This window comes from Dermacentor andersoni, chromosome 8 (assembly GCF_023375885.2).
Source record: "Dermacentor andersoni chromosome 8, qqDerAnde1_hic_scaffold, whole genome shotgun sequence".
Taxonomy (NCBI): domain Eukaryota; kingdom Metazoa; phylum Arthropoda; class Arachnida; order Ixodida; family Ixodidae; genus Dermacentor; species Dermacentor andersoni.
The window spans coordinates 34971846-34988172 of record NC_092821.1 but is presented as its reverse complement, the minus strand read 5'-3'; the positions used below and the strand labels follow the sequence as shown (position 1 = coordinate 34988172).

Here is a 16327-nt window from a genome sequence, read left to right as displayed (position 1 = left end):
GTCGGCCCGGCATGGCACTATCTTCGGGATCGGTCCACGTATGGGGAGTGCTTAACGCCTGCTTCATCTCCGCCGCGCGTCGGCCCGGCGTGGCACAATCTTCGGGATCGGCCCACATATGGGGAGTGCTTAATGCCTGATTCACCTCCGCAGCGGGTCGGCCCGACATGGCATTATCTTCGGGATCGGCCCACGTATGGGGAGTGCTTAACGCCTGATTCACCTCCGCCGCGGGTCGGCCCGACATGGCACTATCTTCGGGATCGGCCCACGTATGGGGAGTGCCTAACGCCTGATTCACCTCCACCGCGGGTCGGCCCGGCATGGCACTATCTTCGGGATCGGTCCACGTATGGGGAGTGCTTAACGCCTGCTTCATCTCCGCCGCGCGTCGGCCCGGCGTGGCACAATCTTCGGGATCGGCCCACATATGGGGAGTGCTTAATGCCTGTTTCACCTCCGCCGCGGGTCGGCCCGACATGGCATTATCTTCGGGATCGGCCCACGTATGGGGAGTGCTTAACGCCTGATTCACCTCCGCCGCGGGTCGGCTCGACATGGCACTATCTTCGGGATCGGTCCACGTATGGGGAGTGCTTAACGCCTGATTCACCTCCGCCGCGGGTCGGCCCGGCACGGCACTATCTTCGGGATCGGCCCACGTATGGGGAGTGCTTAACGCCTGATTCACCTCCGCCGCAGGTCGGCCCGACATGGCACTATCTTCGGGATCGGCCCACGTATGGGGAGCGCTTAACGCCTGATTCACCTCCGCCGCGGGTCGGCCCGGCACGGCACTATCTTCGGAATATACCAACGTATGTTAACGCCTGCTTCATATCCGCTGAGGGTCAGCCCGGCATGGCACAATCTTCGGGATCGGCCCACATATGGGGAGTGCTTAATGCCTGATTCACCTCCGCCGCGGGTCGGCCCGACATGGCATTATCTTCGGGATCGGCTAAGGTATGGGGAGGGCTTAACGCCTGATTCACCTCCGCCGCGGGTCGGCCCGACATGGCACCTATCTTCGGGATCGGCCCACGTATGGGGAGTGCTTAACGCCTGATTCACCTCCGCCGCGGGTCGGTCCAGCACGGCACTATCGTCGGGATATACCAACGTATGTTAACGCCTGCTTCATATCCTCCGAGGGTCGGCCCGGTATGGCACTATCTTCGGGATCGGTCCACGTATGGGGAGTGCTTAACGCCTGATTCACCTCCGCCGCGGGTCGGCCCGGCACGGCACTATGTTCGGCATCGGCCCACGTATGGGGAGTGCTTAACGCCTGCTTCATATCCGCCGCGGGTCGGCCCGGTATGGCACTATCTTCGGGATCGGCTCACGTATGGGGAGTGCTTAACGCCTGATTCACCTCCGCCGCGGGTCGGCCCGGCACGGCACTATCTTCGGGATCGGTCCACGTATGGGGAGTGCTTAACGCCTGCTTCATGTCCGCCGCGGGTCGGCCCGACATGGCACTATCTTCGGGAGCGGCCCACGTATAGGGAGTTTTTTGCTTACGACACGAAAATTTCTTTGGACGGTAGAGGTATACAGCTTCGCTGTAAAAAAACGCGGTGTAACTGATCCGTACAGGGGCGAAAGCAGTGGCGGCCTTCGGCGAGTTGATGGGCTATGAGCTATTGCTGAACGTCACTGGGACCCGCGTGGCCTGGCGAGACCTGTTTGACGACGCCATCAGGCTTGCCGACAACGGCGTCCAGGTGTACGAGCAGCTGGCCGAAGGCATCGCCGAAGTCGCCAGCGACCCGGACAGCCACATCCAGTGAGTAGTACTGCGTCGCGAATTCGCGTTGAATGGGCTTGGCTTCATGGTGGAAGGAAATCAACTCTGAGAGAGCATTACGTTCTGCAGGCAGCCTTGGCAAGCCGAACTCATCGTAAAAAAACTTCACTACCTTTTTTTCCCTATAGCAGCATTGGCCCAACACTTGACTTCTGAGAATCTGCGTATTTCATAGCTGGAAATGTTTGGTCCCCGGTATTTTTTAATTCATTGGCTGTCCTGCTGTAGCTCTGCCTGCAGAGTGGGAGAAACCCCCAGACGCCTTCGTTCGGACAACTAAAGTAAGTTACTTCAAAACCATAGTTTTGTCAGATAAAACACATGACAGTGAGCACTGCTTGATATTTCCGTTTTGAAATGCTCAATGCCAGAATGTCCATTGTTTTTTGCACAAGTTATGGAAAGCAGTCGCCTTCGCATTATACTTCATACGTTGCCGTTGCCCAGTGAATTCGCCGACAAATAAATGTACCGATCAACTTATCTTTCCTGCCAAACTTGGCGTGGCCCACTACTCCAAGACCAATACGCCCTTCCAGCTCTTGTACACCCCACATAGTTTACGCTGTAAAAACTCCTGAAGGGTCCATTTTAAATGTTTTATTCTCTTCTTTTGTAGCGTTTCCAGCTGTCGTATAGACAGGAGCGCTTGGACAAACGTGTATGCGTGTATGTTTGCATGCAATCTCATAGATTTCAGTGACATGGGTCCTAATTGTGAGCAGTTTCAGGTGGTGAAAGAACTAGCGCACGTGTTTTACATTCGTCCTGTGCACGCGAGAAAATGGAAGGAGCTGGTATCTTCGATTGCAATCGTCAGTACCAGACAACTGAGGGAGTGAGTTTGTTTTGTTGCCTTGGCTTGACGCAAGCAGTGCATGTTTGAATATATCGGCAGCTCTAGCCTTTCTGCAATCAACGTTGCACGCATTGCAGTAACGCAATGCAATGCAGTAGCGCAATGCACTGCAACGTCATTCGATCTTACCTTTTTGGTCGGTGCCAATTAACTTTCGTAATGCAGTCGACTTACGGATGTTCTTCTCTTCGTTATCTTTCCTTTTCTTCCCCGTCTCTCTTCCCCAGTGCAGAATAGCAGGGTAGAGTGAGATATAGCGCATGCCGACCTTTCTGCCTTGTTGTTGCTGTTGTTGTTTGGCGAATCAGTGCTTTTCATTCTTGCCTTTGTTTTCTGTTTTTTTTTTTATTGTTACGATGTGCTTGCATTTCAAGTGGTTAAATTCTTGCTCTATGAACCGAGCAATATTTGTCCTCCATCGCTATCAGATCTGTTGAGTAAAAATTGTTTGTAGCAAACCTTCTAGGAATATTGTTTTTGAACATGTTACTATCAATAAAGTTATATTACCGATTATTTGTTACTAACGTTTAGGAAAGAAAAAGAAAGACAGGGTAAAACAGAACATTTGTTTTACTGCACAAACAATGTTATCACGGCGAAAGAAGTCTACATTCGTGTAATTAGGAGACCCGGTGATGATGCGGATGACTTGATTTTGAATGAGCTGAATAGGTGAAATGTGACGTTTGTATGTGTTTCCCTTAACCACGATCCCATAGTTGATGTGACTATGAATAAAGGCAAAATACAAGGACTAAGAGTGTGTTGAGGAATAATCTCATAGTGACCATGCCGAGGAATGGGACTCAGTCAGAAACGTGACAAGTCGCTGCTTGAAATTGTTTGTCAAATAAATAACCACGACAAACACACTGATCCTGATTTATTTCATAAGTGGAAACTTTGGACAGCTTGGAATGCATATGTAGCTCCGTTTTTAGTACAAGCACCGTATATGATGCTCGCGTCGTTCGGACGAGGCGCAATAAACTCCGAAAGTGCTTGCATGTCCTGTGAAGCTGTGGCCAAAGCTTTGTTTTGTCCACGCAGTCACCGTCTACGATATCCATCAAGAAATAGATAGGTTCGCTGGGCCGCACCGGCATCATGCACATGCATTGTAAACACGGAGGCAACGGAGCCAGCTGAGGCAAGCAATGGCCGCGTCACCACGAGATGAAACATGGTGGCGCCCACGGGATGGCCATGAAAAGGCCTATAATATGATCCAAAAATTACAGGTGTAGTCTTAGGCTTATGTTTCTGTGGAGATCTGCAGCGCACTAACTTAGTCTCAGACGGGTTAAGGGCCAACCGATTTTTGGAACGCTGGATAAGTACTTGTCCTAAAGCATTACTTTGTTTCTTAGTTAAAGAAGATACAAACATCTAATGTTGGCACAGTATTGTTCACCAGCGTATAAAGCGACATGAGCACCTATAGACTGTTTAGGCAGGTTATTTCTTTTATGGGGTTTTACGTGCCAAAACCACTGTCTGATTATGAGGCACGTCGTAGTGGAGGACTCCGGAAATTTAGACCACCTGGGGTTCTTCAACATGCACCTAAATCTAAGTGCACGGGTGTTTTCGCATTTCGCCCCCATCCAAATGCGGCCGCCGTGGCCGGGATTCGATCCCGCGACCTCGTGCTCAGCAGCCCAACACCATAGCCGCTGAGCAACCACGGCGGGTTTTAGGCAGGTTAGTAACATAGATCATGAAAATTAATGGACCTGGAACTGAAGCCCTGAGCCACAGCCCACACAAAAACTGCGTCCACAGCTGACAATTTGTTGCCTGTTAAATAAATAACTTTTTGTAAAGTTATTGGAGGACCAGCAACTCCATAAGCTTCAAGTTTGTTAAGAAGGATAATATAGTTAACAGTAGCAATATGCATGCTAAGATTTAAAAATATAGAACCGATAAGAAAAACAGAATCACTCGCTTTTTTTATAAAATATGGCAAAAAAGCAATAACGTGGCTTGTTGAGTGCCTAGAACGGTATCCAAATCCAGAGTTCCATAATATTTTATAATAATTTAGAACATTTTCAACGTGCCCCAAGAAGCCTATTGTAATTTTACTAATGACTGAAATAATAGAGATATGACGGCAGTTGGATCCTGTCACCCTTCTTAAAAACGAAAATTATTTTCGCTCTCCTTAAAAAGCTACAAAAATTTTTAAAATGACCTTTGCGATGCAACTGAATGTGTCACAAAAAGAATAAACCGCTAAATTTATGAGGTATAGAGAATGAATTATGTAATCCAGGACCAGTGTTCTGAATGTTATGCGAGCTACAGTGATCACCTCATGTAGTTTGCAAGGACGCAGGTAAAAGAAGAAATCAACACGTTGCAATTTACAATACGAAACTACAGGCAGGTCGATATTCACCTCATGAAAATATTTACTGAAGGCATTTCATATATCAAGCGAACAAGTGTAAGCATAATATTCATTAAAATTAATGTTAATTACCGGTACATTGCGCAGATTCTTGTTTGAAAACAAATTCAACCCTATTGTTTCTTACTTTTGTTTTATATTTTTTACATTTATGTTCAAGAATGCAAGTTATTTTGCATTCTTTGGCAAATTAGTTAACACGTAGTAATTTTTGTATCGTTCAAATAAGGACATTGCAATTGGCTGGCGTTTCTCATTAGCCTGGCAAGAGAGCCAGAATTTGTGATTGGTAGTCGGTTTCTAGAGCATGTACAGGCGTATATTCAGAAAAATAAAAGTGTGCTTGAGCGCATACAGCAGGCATTACCAAATCATGACCGAAACTTACCGCTATCCTTGAAAAGAAAAGTGTACAGTCGTTGCATTCTACAGGTACTATGTGGAACAGGAACTCGGAGGTCAACAATGAAGCTTGAGAGTAAGTTAAGGTCCTCTCAATGAGGTGGGGGGGGGCGCAATGGAACAAAAAACGTTCTAGGAATTGACGTCGAGAGAGCGGACGACAACAGCATGAATTGGAGACCAAAAAAATTGGAGGCCCATCTTTCATATGGAGATGAATGTTGACGTTAATTCCGCTAGCAATCTGTCTTGCCAGGGTTATGTGATTGGCGTTGCTGTGTTTTGTATTTCTTGAGTATTAATAAATTTCTTGTGATGCCGTCCGCATCACAAGAAAAGGGTTGTATCAATAAATTTGAGAGCAAGAAAAGAAACGATCGGCCAAGTTCTATCAACCATTCCTGGACGTTAGCGGTTCACGTACTCCACACGTGATTGAAATACAGACGGGATAGATTCGGTAAGGTTTACAAGCTAAATTTAAAGAAGAACAGTATGATTGCCCAAATTTATTCTCCTAATTAATATGCTCCCATCGCTGAAAACCAAATCCCGTTATTAAAGAATACGATTGATTCCTAGAATGATTCCTAGAATGATCGCGTGCTTCTTATTACTGTCCTGTTAAACTACATTCTTGGAATAACTGTTTTCGGAGCGTATTACTTAGACATGTGAAACCTTCACTAAGGACCTGCGTTTAGGTCCTGTATTTCCCTCACAATTTATTAAGCCTACTCATTCAAATCTAGCGCGCTTGAAGCTAACATTGAACCTCTCGCGCAGAAAGGAAACTTCCCACGAATCGGTCTCCAATGCGACTTCCCTTTCCCACTCTGTCGTGCGCGCTCAGGAAGTTCCTGACCGACCCGAACACGACGCACGTGCTGAAGACGGGCGACACGTACTACAACAAGAAGCTGGCCGAGACACTGCGCAAGATAGCGGGAAGCAGCAAGAAAGGCCGCTTCTTCCACTCGGGAGATGAGATCGAGGCCATGGTCGGGGAGCTCAGGGAACTCGGTAACGTGCTACGCTTCTCGTCCTTCGGCGTGACGCTGCCTTGAAAGTAGGGAGAAAAAAAAAAGAATTGTGCAGAGACCGTTGCCAATGATTGCCGATGTAGAGAATGCAAAAGGCTTGCGTTTCTAGAGAGCCATTCACGTTATTGGCAGAATCATGCGCACGAAGTTGAATACGTTTGATGAAGTGAGACTGCTTAGGAAGCGTTTGTTGTTTCGCTGCGTGAACCTACGTGATTTCATTGTGTTTCATTTTGCAACAGAGCCAGTTAGGCAGAACGTGTGTAGCGGTTTCGTAGGTGGTTTTACGTGCTTACATAAGCGGATTCGACATGTGTGCGCGCGCTGTCTCCGGCGGCCCGAACACTACCGGGGCAGGCGACTCCCATCCTCCTCTCTAGAAGCAGCCACACAGGTTGGAGGGAGAGGGTGACGGGACAAGAGGAGGGTTGTCCTTTCCAAGCGCTCGACCGCAGCATTACGTGGGTCTCGAAGAGCTATAGAATTAACGGTAGTTGGCATTCAGCTACAAACGCGCCCGACAACTCGGTGACGCGGGAGCACGTGGCCTCTGCATTGGCGCTTTAGATCGGCGCACATTTCTGTGCAGGCGAAAGTAGCCACGAATGTAAAATATAAATTGACACGATTTTGTTAGGGAGTTTTGCAGCTCAAAAAAAAAAAACACATTCTTCTCCATACTGAAGAACTGAAATTTGGGTTAGTCAGTGTGGATTCTCAGTGGCCAGCTAGCACCATAGGCACGACCACGACCACGGCCAAGCCACAAGTCCCGGTACAGTGCTTGCGAGCGCCTACAACTGGCCCGTGGATTAAAACGCAAAATAAAGAAAGTAGGGGAGATCGCTTCCGAATTCTAACGGACGTCGCGTTGCGGCCCTGCCTCGCCTCCGCTCCACGAATTCATTGTTACAGACGGGATACGAGAGACGGAAGACTGACAGCGCCGTTCCCAGTCCTCTTTCTTTTTTGTTTCCCGCTTAATTGGTGCCTAGGACACCACGATAAATTGCTTATTCATGCTTTCTTGCTTACCCAATGTTCCTATTCCATGTTGAAAAAAGAAACTCTGGCTATGCAAATACCAAATAGTAGATTTCGAACCGAATATTGCATCGAATATCAGAACATTTCTCAAGATTTATTTCTTACATATTTTGGACAAGAGGATACGGTGCTGCACATGCTCGGGAGTCTCCTTGCATTGCGTAACAAGAATGTAAGAAGCTATCAGTAACTTAATTATGTAGAATTCAAGATATACCGACTGATCTACCCTTCTTAAAGGGAACACCAAACTTGTATGCCAGCAATGATTACAGCTCATTTCTAGTATCTGAAGGCCTGGAAAATGTTTCTTCTCATCGAAGGAATTTCTTTGGAATAGAATGAAGTGCTTTTTCCCCTCTGAAGCTTATAAATTAGTGACGTTCATTTATTCTGAACACCAATGGGGTTCTCAGTTTAATAGCGGGCCTCTGTTTTGAGGCAATCTTTGATTTTTTGCGTAACAAACTTCGCTTTACAGTTCTTCTCCAAAACACAGCATGCCTATCCCACCTTAACGGTAGGTGGGTTCATCGTCATCATCATCATCATCAGCCTGGTTATGCCCACTGCAGGGCAAAGGCCTCTCCCATACTTCTCCAACTGCCCCGGTCATGTACTAATTGTGGCCATGTTGTCCCTGCAAACTTCTTAATCTCATCCGCCCACCTAACTTTCTGCCGCCCTCTGCTACGCTTCCCTTCCCTTGGAATCCAGTCCGTAACCCTTAATGACCATCGGTTATGTTCCCTCCTCATTACATGTCCTGCCCATCCCCATTTCTTTTTCTTGATTTCAACTAAGATATCATTAATTCGCGTTTGTACCATCACCCAATCTGCTCTTTTCTTATACCTTAACGTTACACCAACCATTCTTCTTTCCATAGCTCGTTGCGTCGTCCTCAATTTAAGTAGAACCCTTTTCGTAAGCCTCCAGGTTTCTGCCCCGTACGTGAGTATACTGGTAAGACACCAGCTGTTATATACTTTTCTCTTGAGGAATAATGGCAACCTGCTGTTCATAATCTGAGAATGCCTGCCAAACGCACCCCAGCCCATTCTTATTCTTCTGATTATTTCAGTCTCATGATCCGGATCCGCAGTCACTAACTGTCCTAAGTAGATGTATTCCCTTATCACTTCCATTGCCTCGCTACCTATCGTAAACTGCTGTTCTCTTCCGAGACTGTTAAACTGTTAGGTGGGTTATTCTAAGGCAAATCTGCGTGACAGACGAAATGACCGCGCATCACGTGACTCGATCCCCGCTCTGCGCGAAGCAGCGCCAGCGGTAAAGAGCAGGTGCCGTGATGTGATTTGCCATCTGTCAAAGACTCTGAAACCTAGAACGTCGCGCCGCTCCCCCATTTCTTCCTTCATCCACAGTCCGCGCAAGTGCATGCAACCTGGTCATCACACATGCACGCCCACGCGGTGTAAATCCAAAGCTATTCTCCAGGCGTGTTGCACGAAGTTACGAAAAGACACCGATGTGCGTCTACGAACAGCGTCGCGAGAACAAGAGGCAGCCGTACGGAGTGCCGCAAAGATGGCGGCCGTGAGCAACTTCCGTACACTCGCTTTCGTTTGCCAGGCGGTTCGTCGGCTTCGCAAATGTTGCGCGGTTTATGCGAATACACCCGAGTTGATTCGGCACCAAACCGAAACTACAGTCGCGAGCGCCCGATGGAACACTGCCGGTTAGGCCTAGTGGTCGTGGCATTGTTCATCGCGAATCCCCTGTGCGCCGATGTCGTCATTGGTCGCAAGCCATCGCGGAATGCTTGCCGCCAATATGTTCGCACGGGTGGCTCACCAGCCGTGTTCGGTCACGAGATCACGCGTGCTTTTAAGATTGACAGTTTGTTCAAGCGGCGTGAAATTTCGTCTCCCGACGTTTGACACGATCCGCGTGCCTATCGGCGGCAAATCGACTTCATTTTCCTTCGGACGTGCCTTCGCACTTTGCGAAATACGCGCCGCTATCGTTGCCATTCCCTCGGTCCGCGTCGCGTTATATCACTTCGATCGGTCCTGTCGACGCGGATGAACCTCGTATTGGCACGCGCGAGGAAAGCAGAGACGAGGCGAGGGGCTTGGAGTCTCGGTGCAAACTAATCTTTAGTCTTTGTGCGCCGGCCCTCTCTCGGCGGCCGGCTGGCTACGGTCGACTGCGGTCGGCTCTGTTCCCCGCTGGCAGCACCGCGGCTTAGCCGCGGCATATTTGTGTTCACGACACTCGTACCGACAGAGGCGGCCCGGCCGACGCGACGCCATTGTGCGAATTCCGGTGCTCAAGTGCACGTGTCGCGCATTGGGCTGACATCGCGGAGAGGCCGCAGTGACGAAGTTCGCTACAGCGTCACGCAAGGTGGCCCATCCACGGCTGGCAACAAAACTGGCAACAGGATACACGTCACGTCTGTAGTGTTCGCACCATCCGTTAATTGACGCGAGCATCGGAAAAAAGAGATAATGCGCAATGAAGTTAATAGACAATGTCTTATTTTATTTATTTTTTATTCTTTCCCGCTCAAGCTAAGACACGTTGCGTATTAAAGAAGTTGCAATTGGCGAGGCCGGCTACCCATGTGAGCGTTCGCCTGTATGGCGACCCTTCTGTCGTCTGTATTTTTGTTTTATTTAATCTAGCTCCAGGTTATTGGGCTCTCGGTGTATTTTTTGCTTTCCTGTTGCGTTTCGTCACGGCAAGGTGAGAAATTTTGTTTGACAGCCTGCGTGGCGGTCTGCGCTGTATCTTGTGGCAGTGTTAGCGAAAAAAAAATAAACAACTCGGCCGTTGGGGATCAGTTAGTTTGGCGTGTGATGAATCTTACTAGGTCATGCTTTTCAACGATTTCTCTGGTCCCCAACGTTATTGTTACTCATTCCGATATCTTTGAGGGGTTTCCGGACTCGCTCGGTGCACCGGGCGTTGTGACGCTGTTGGCGAAAAAAAAAGCTGCGGAGCAGTTAGTTCGGGGTGGGCTGAAGCTTACTGGAACGTAATTGTGACGCCGTTTCTGCGTCTCCCCCCCCCCCCCCTTAACAACATTTAACCACTATCGAAGCTTCCATAGAAGCCCATACATTCAAAACATGGCGGTTCATCAGCGGTTCATGAGGCTTAGAGCAATCTGTGTGACGACGAACACTTCTGGCGGAAGAAAAAGTAATGTGACGCCATATCCGTTAAAAACAGAAGTGACGTCATTTTGTTCTCAAAGGCGCTAAATTTGTTTGGTGGCTAAGCTGTCATTAGAGCTGTACATTCATATGCCCCGCCATTCGACTTGATGTGCGTTTCGAGCTTTCAGCGCCGAAAGCGATGCAACAGAAAGTCTGCCGTACGAATGTCTGAATGTCACCTCTGCACAGAACATACTTTCTTTCGAAGCCGATGAAAGCTTTGGACGTAGAGCGCTTGTCCCATCGTCAGACGCCAAGCTCGTCGGCCAGCGCAGCCGCACGAAGACAGCTGAACAATTATCTGGCGGTCGTAACGCGCTACTTTTGACTGGACAGGTTAAGAAGCGATGAAGCTGCCCGCGTCACCAAACTCACACAAACGTCGACGAACAAACCAACACAACGTGTAAGCGGGGCGTATTGCAAGCTGCCCCTCTTATTGTGGGCACTGAAAAAAAGTTATTTCTGTATAATGATGAAGCAAAATAGAGTTGTTTCTTTTCTCACCACGCATATATAAAATTGATTAGGCATTTTATTTTCGCTGAATGAATCAATCTGTCACGTTTTAATTAAAAATCGATTTTTTTTTCTTTCCCAATGTTTGTTCCCCCCTCACATAGTCGCGCTCGAATCGATGCTACCGTAACCACCCTTACTGATGTCGGTGACAATTTGTTCTGAACCGCTTTCCGCCCGAATCTTCGCGACCTATTTGTATCGACCTTAATTTAACTTCTTTCGGTACTCACACTTGTTGAAAACGCGACGAGCGATCGCCAAGGAGGGATAACACGGGAGTGTGTTGCTTGCGCCGTCAGAACGCGCAAAAGATGATGCCAAGGAGCTCAAAAACCAGTAACTTGTACCTGGCAAATTCCGTCGTCTGAACACCTGAAAACATGCTTCGTACCCACGGATCTATTGAGTGTACGTGGGAGCCTATGTTGTGGTCATCTCTGTGTACATGGCGTACCATCGCGTGGGCTGAGGCCAAGTTACGCAGCCGCCAAGATGCGCAGCCGCCCGTGTATTTGTGCTTTTATCGGGCAGGAAATGAGGCCCGGGAATGGGAGAACACTTGGAAATCAGATGCCTGCGTCATGTCTTATGTATAGTATTGTAAGGGATGCGTCAGGCGTTTTCTACGCCGTGTTTGTAAAAGCTAATTGCCTTTGTCCGTAATGTCGGCCGTTCACCATTGTGGCCCGTTACGCCTCTACACGTAGCTTTCCTATAAGGTTTAAATACAAAAATGACGCATTCTTGGGGCTTTTTTCAGCCGTGTGGCAGAGCTTCATAAGAGAACTACTGCTGTTGAGCCCGTGCCAGGGCAATAGAAGAACGCACAAAAAGCCCGAAACGAGCATTTATACCGAGCAAAATAAACATTTCCTCATTTCACAAGGCGTCTTCGTCTACTTTATGAAATTGCACGCTGCACACACGACAGCTTCAATGAAAGCTCGCGAAGATTCCACACCAAGACTACGCGCTGTTGAGAAGTAAAGCAAAAAAAAATACCGCGACCATCAGCGCCGCCGGCGTAGCGCGTACCAACTAGCGTTCAAAACGCGCGCGCACAAAACCGAAATCGGAAGTGTTGGTTCAGGTGCTCACGCCATCCGTTTGGCACGCTACAGTCAATTCGGCCACTGGGCGCTGTGGGAATGTCCGCTGTTGTTGAATTTGCTTCTGTACGACGCTGCTGCCTGAGGCGCAGTGGGACGCGCTCAGGCTCCTTATTACCTCGATTGAGCTTTGGATGTTGATGATGAACATCTCAAATTAGGTGCGATTTTCAGCATTTTAAGAGATGAGTGTGCATGAAAATATCGCTTCCTCCAAGTAAGCCGTTTAGACAACTGTCCCAAGGCGCTAATAAAAAGTTCGTAAATGCATTTTTGTTGGTTATGGTCTTCTGAAGCTCACGTTATTAGCGGCAAAGTATATCCACGTCACCTATTGGAACTCGTCTCCGAAAACGCCACGCGTTCGCAGCGCTCACTACCATTTTATAAATAATTCCTATGGTCTGAAACAACATCCTGTATAATATTATGGATGAATGCAACAACTCCAAGAAGGGCACATAGGAGAACTACCTGGCGAGCGCAAACGCTTGTCCTCGCACGGCTTTATTTCCTCTCTCGCGTGTCCCTTCTCGTACGGTCGTCATCATGCATTCCGTTTAGATCGGCACCGACTATAGACCTTTTCTCTAATGCGTAAGACCATGTCGAAGACAGGGATATGGGCTATCTTTCGAGGGCGAGCAGCGAGTTTTCGAGGATTGCGCCGTAGGAGACAACTGACGAACGGGACCGACCGGCTGTCCGCTCGCAGGCGGCATCCACACCCTCAAGGACTTCCAGGAGTTCCGAGCCGAGGCGCCGGCCCCGACGTGGGCGCTGCTGTCGCAGGACGAGTGGCTGTTCACGACCCCGGTGCCGACGTCGGGCCCCGTGCTCGCCTTCGTGGTGTCGGTGCTCGACAAGTTCCGGCACCGGGGCCGCATGCCCGACGACGAGCTCAGCATCCACCGGCTCGTCGAGGCGCTCAAGTTCGGGTTCGCCAGGCGCTTCATGCTGGGAGATCCCGAAGCCGTCGAGATCAAGAAGGTCAGTCAATGGGCGCTGCTCGAAAAACCACTGTCGTCTTCGTGTTCGTCGTTGTCGTGACTCTAGTCTTCATGTCAGCTGCTAGTACGAACGCCTCTCCCAACGATGTCTTCTTACTCGTAGGGTTCTTCGAATAGCCAACTCTCCCGCGTTTGTGTTGAAAAATTGAATGAACACGAATGTTACTGAAAAGCCACCTTCTAATGTCGAATTGGACGCCGAGTAGTTTGTCGTTTTCACACAATAGGTAAAGATTACGTCGAATCCGTATTGTGGAAAAAAAGGAGGATTATTTACTTACATTGATAAATATATAGCGCCGTTCATAGCTGAAGGCTCGGTCAGCGGGGAAGCTCGTGAATTACCAATGTTGTTTTAAATCGACGCAATCGTCGCAAAACTGTCCACGTGTAATAAAGTAGCCTAAATCAGCGCAACTTCGTAAGCTACTTAAAGGCGAGGGATACTTAGTGTCTGGAAATTACTGAGAAGTTCGCTACTCTATGCGTTGGCTCAGCCACTGGTTCAACAGTGGCTTCATTTCGTTAAAATCGTTCGGAGCAGTCAGCAATTCCGCTTGCCTTCTTCCCTGTCCCCTCCAGTAATTGTCGATATCCGTTATATTTGAAGAGAAACGAACATTCGAAAACTTCCAATAGTGAGTTGTCGAATCGAATGCGGCTATTCGACATTCGGACTCTACGTACTCGCCAGTTGCTCAAAAGACGACGCCTTTTAATATCGGACCCATCGAGTCACCTGTGCATTGCTAGTGCATTAGTGAAGCGCTGTGGTACACGCGTAGTGTGCAACGAAATCTCGCTCGATAAGATTTCTTTACTGGCCTAGTTGTTTCATAATACATAAGAATAACGCGCAATACCGACGAAACCCGCCGTGGTTGCTCAGCGGCTATGGTGTTGAGCTGCTGAGGACGCGGTCGCGGGATCGAATCCCGGCCACGGCGGCCGCATTTCGATGGGGGCGAAATGCGAAAACACCCGTGTACTTAGATTTAGGTGCACGTTAAAGAACCCCAGGTGGTCGAACTTTCCGGAGTCCTCCACTACGGCGTGCCTCATAATCAGAAAGTGGTTTTGGCACGCAAAACCCCATAATTTTTTAATACCGACGAAGACCAGAAAGCACATCACAGACACGCGCAAATTTTCAACTAAATTTGCTTCACTATCAGTCGCCAGTTTAAGCACGCTACCAGACATGCGCCATAAGGTAGGACATGTTCAATAAAAGAAAGAAAAAAATGTCGCGGTGAAATATGCATACAATACGAATGCGTCACTGCAACATGCAGCGAAAGAAACTCTCCTCGGTACCAAATTTAATACTAAAGCAAAATTAATACTAAAGTGTTAAAAAATACAAAACATGCAACTAGCACCATATTGTCTCATATATTTCAGCAATCCCTTTCATCAGCCATTATACCCCACGACTGGAAAATAGGCAAAGTCATCCCAGTCCCCAAAAAAGGGCCTTCATCTTCTAGCCATAATTATCGACCAATATCTATCACATGTATCACTTCTAAACTAATGGAACATATAATTTTCTCTCAAATTATAAAATTTCTAGTATCCGTCAACTTCTCCCACCCTAACCAGCATGGCTATTTAAAAGGTTTGCCTTGCGAAACACAGTTAGCCCTCTTTATTAACGACCTTAGCTCTAGCATTGACCTTAACATTCCTACTGACGCCCTCTTCCTCGATATTGAAAAAGCTTTTGACAAAGTTCCTCACAAACGACTATTCCTAAAACTTTCTCGTCTCAATCTTAACGAACATGTTTTTAATTGGATATACAGCTTTCTCACTAATCGGCAGCAGTGTGTCTTTGCTAATAAATGTTCATCTTCTTATTCCTCTGTTATATCTGGGGTACCTCAGGGCACCGTCTTGGGCCCCCTTCCTTTTCTCATATATATTAATGATTTGCCTGCTAACATATGTTCTAACATCCGCATATTCGCTGATGACTGCGTTATCTACCGGCCTATTACTAACACCGATGACATTTTGTTTCTTCAGTCTGACATTCAACACGTACTAACCTGGAGTAATTCATGGCTAATGTCCTTAAATGTGAAAAAAAAAACATATCTGCTATCATTCCACCGACGTCACTCACAACCATATTCAAGATACCTAATCGGGAATGCAGAAATTGCTTCAGTATCAACTTACAAGTATTTAGGCATTCATTTGACATCTGATCTAAATTGGCCTTCTCATATTTCACAGGTTACTAACGAGGCAAATCGCGTCCTTGGTTACTTTCGACGAACCCTGCGACTAGCACCCCCATCAGTGAAATCCCTTGCTTACTTAACACTTATCCGCCCCAAATTAGAATATGCATGCGCGATCTGGGACCCTCATCAAAATAACCTTTCCATTAGTCTTGAATCTGTACAAAATCGCTCAGCTCGTTTCATTTCTCCGCCTCTTCCTATCATGTAAGTGTAACTGAACTAAAACGTAATGCTCATCTCACAACTTTAGCGAACCGCCGAAAAATTTCCAGATTGTGTGTGTTTCATAAATTCTTTTATCATCCAACTCTGAATTCCATTATCAGTCCCGCCCATCGCATTCCAAGTCGCACAAACCACGGGAAGGCCGTCTACCCGCCCCCTGCTCGCACTTCTGCGCATCTGTCATCATTTTTCGTCCATACAGCAAGGGACTGGAATGACCTGCCAAACGCCATCGTTGATCAGATCGACTCATCGTCATTCAGATCATCCATAGAAGGAATGTACTGCTGAAATTCCACCCCCCCATGTAATACCCCCAGGTACTAATAAATAAATAAATAAATAAATAAATACAATTAACATGTCGCTCGTGCATGCGTCACATTTGCAGGCGATATAAAGCGCTTCAATCAGCACTCCGGCAGTGGA

General features: G+C 47.7%; 1 protein-coding gene across 1 annotated transcript; it reads left to right on the top strand.

The window, feature by feature from the left end:
* Positions 1-1578: 1578 nt before the first annotated feature.
* LOC126526495 (scoloptoxin SSD14-like) lies at positions 1579-13458 on the top strand. The gene is made up of 3 exons (XM_050174416.3): positions 1579-1792; positions 6350-6519; positions 13124-13458. Exons 1-3 carry the CDS (start codon positions 1635-1637, stop codon positions 13456-13458), a joined length of 663 nt encoding a protein of 220 aa, XP_050030373.1. The 5' UTR covers positions 1579-1634.
* The last annotated feature ends 2869 nt before the right edge of the window (positions 13459-16327 follow it).

Coding starts and splice junctions, on each gene's coding strand:
- LOC126526495 (XM_050174416.3), top strand. CDS start 1,635: ATGGGCTATGAGCTATTGCTGAACGTCACTGGGACCCGCGTGGCCTGG. Junction 1,793..6,349: donor GACCCGGACAGCCACATCCA/GTGAGTAGTACT, acceptor GTGCGCGCTCAG/GAAGTTCCTGACCGACCCGA. Junction 6,520..13,123: donor CGGGGAGCTCAGGGAACTCG/GTAACGTGCTAC, acceptor GTCCGCTCGCAG/GCGGCATCCACACCCTCAAG.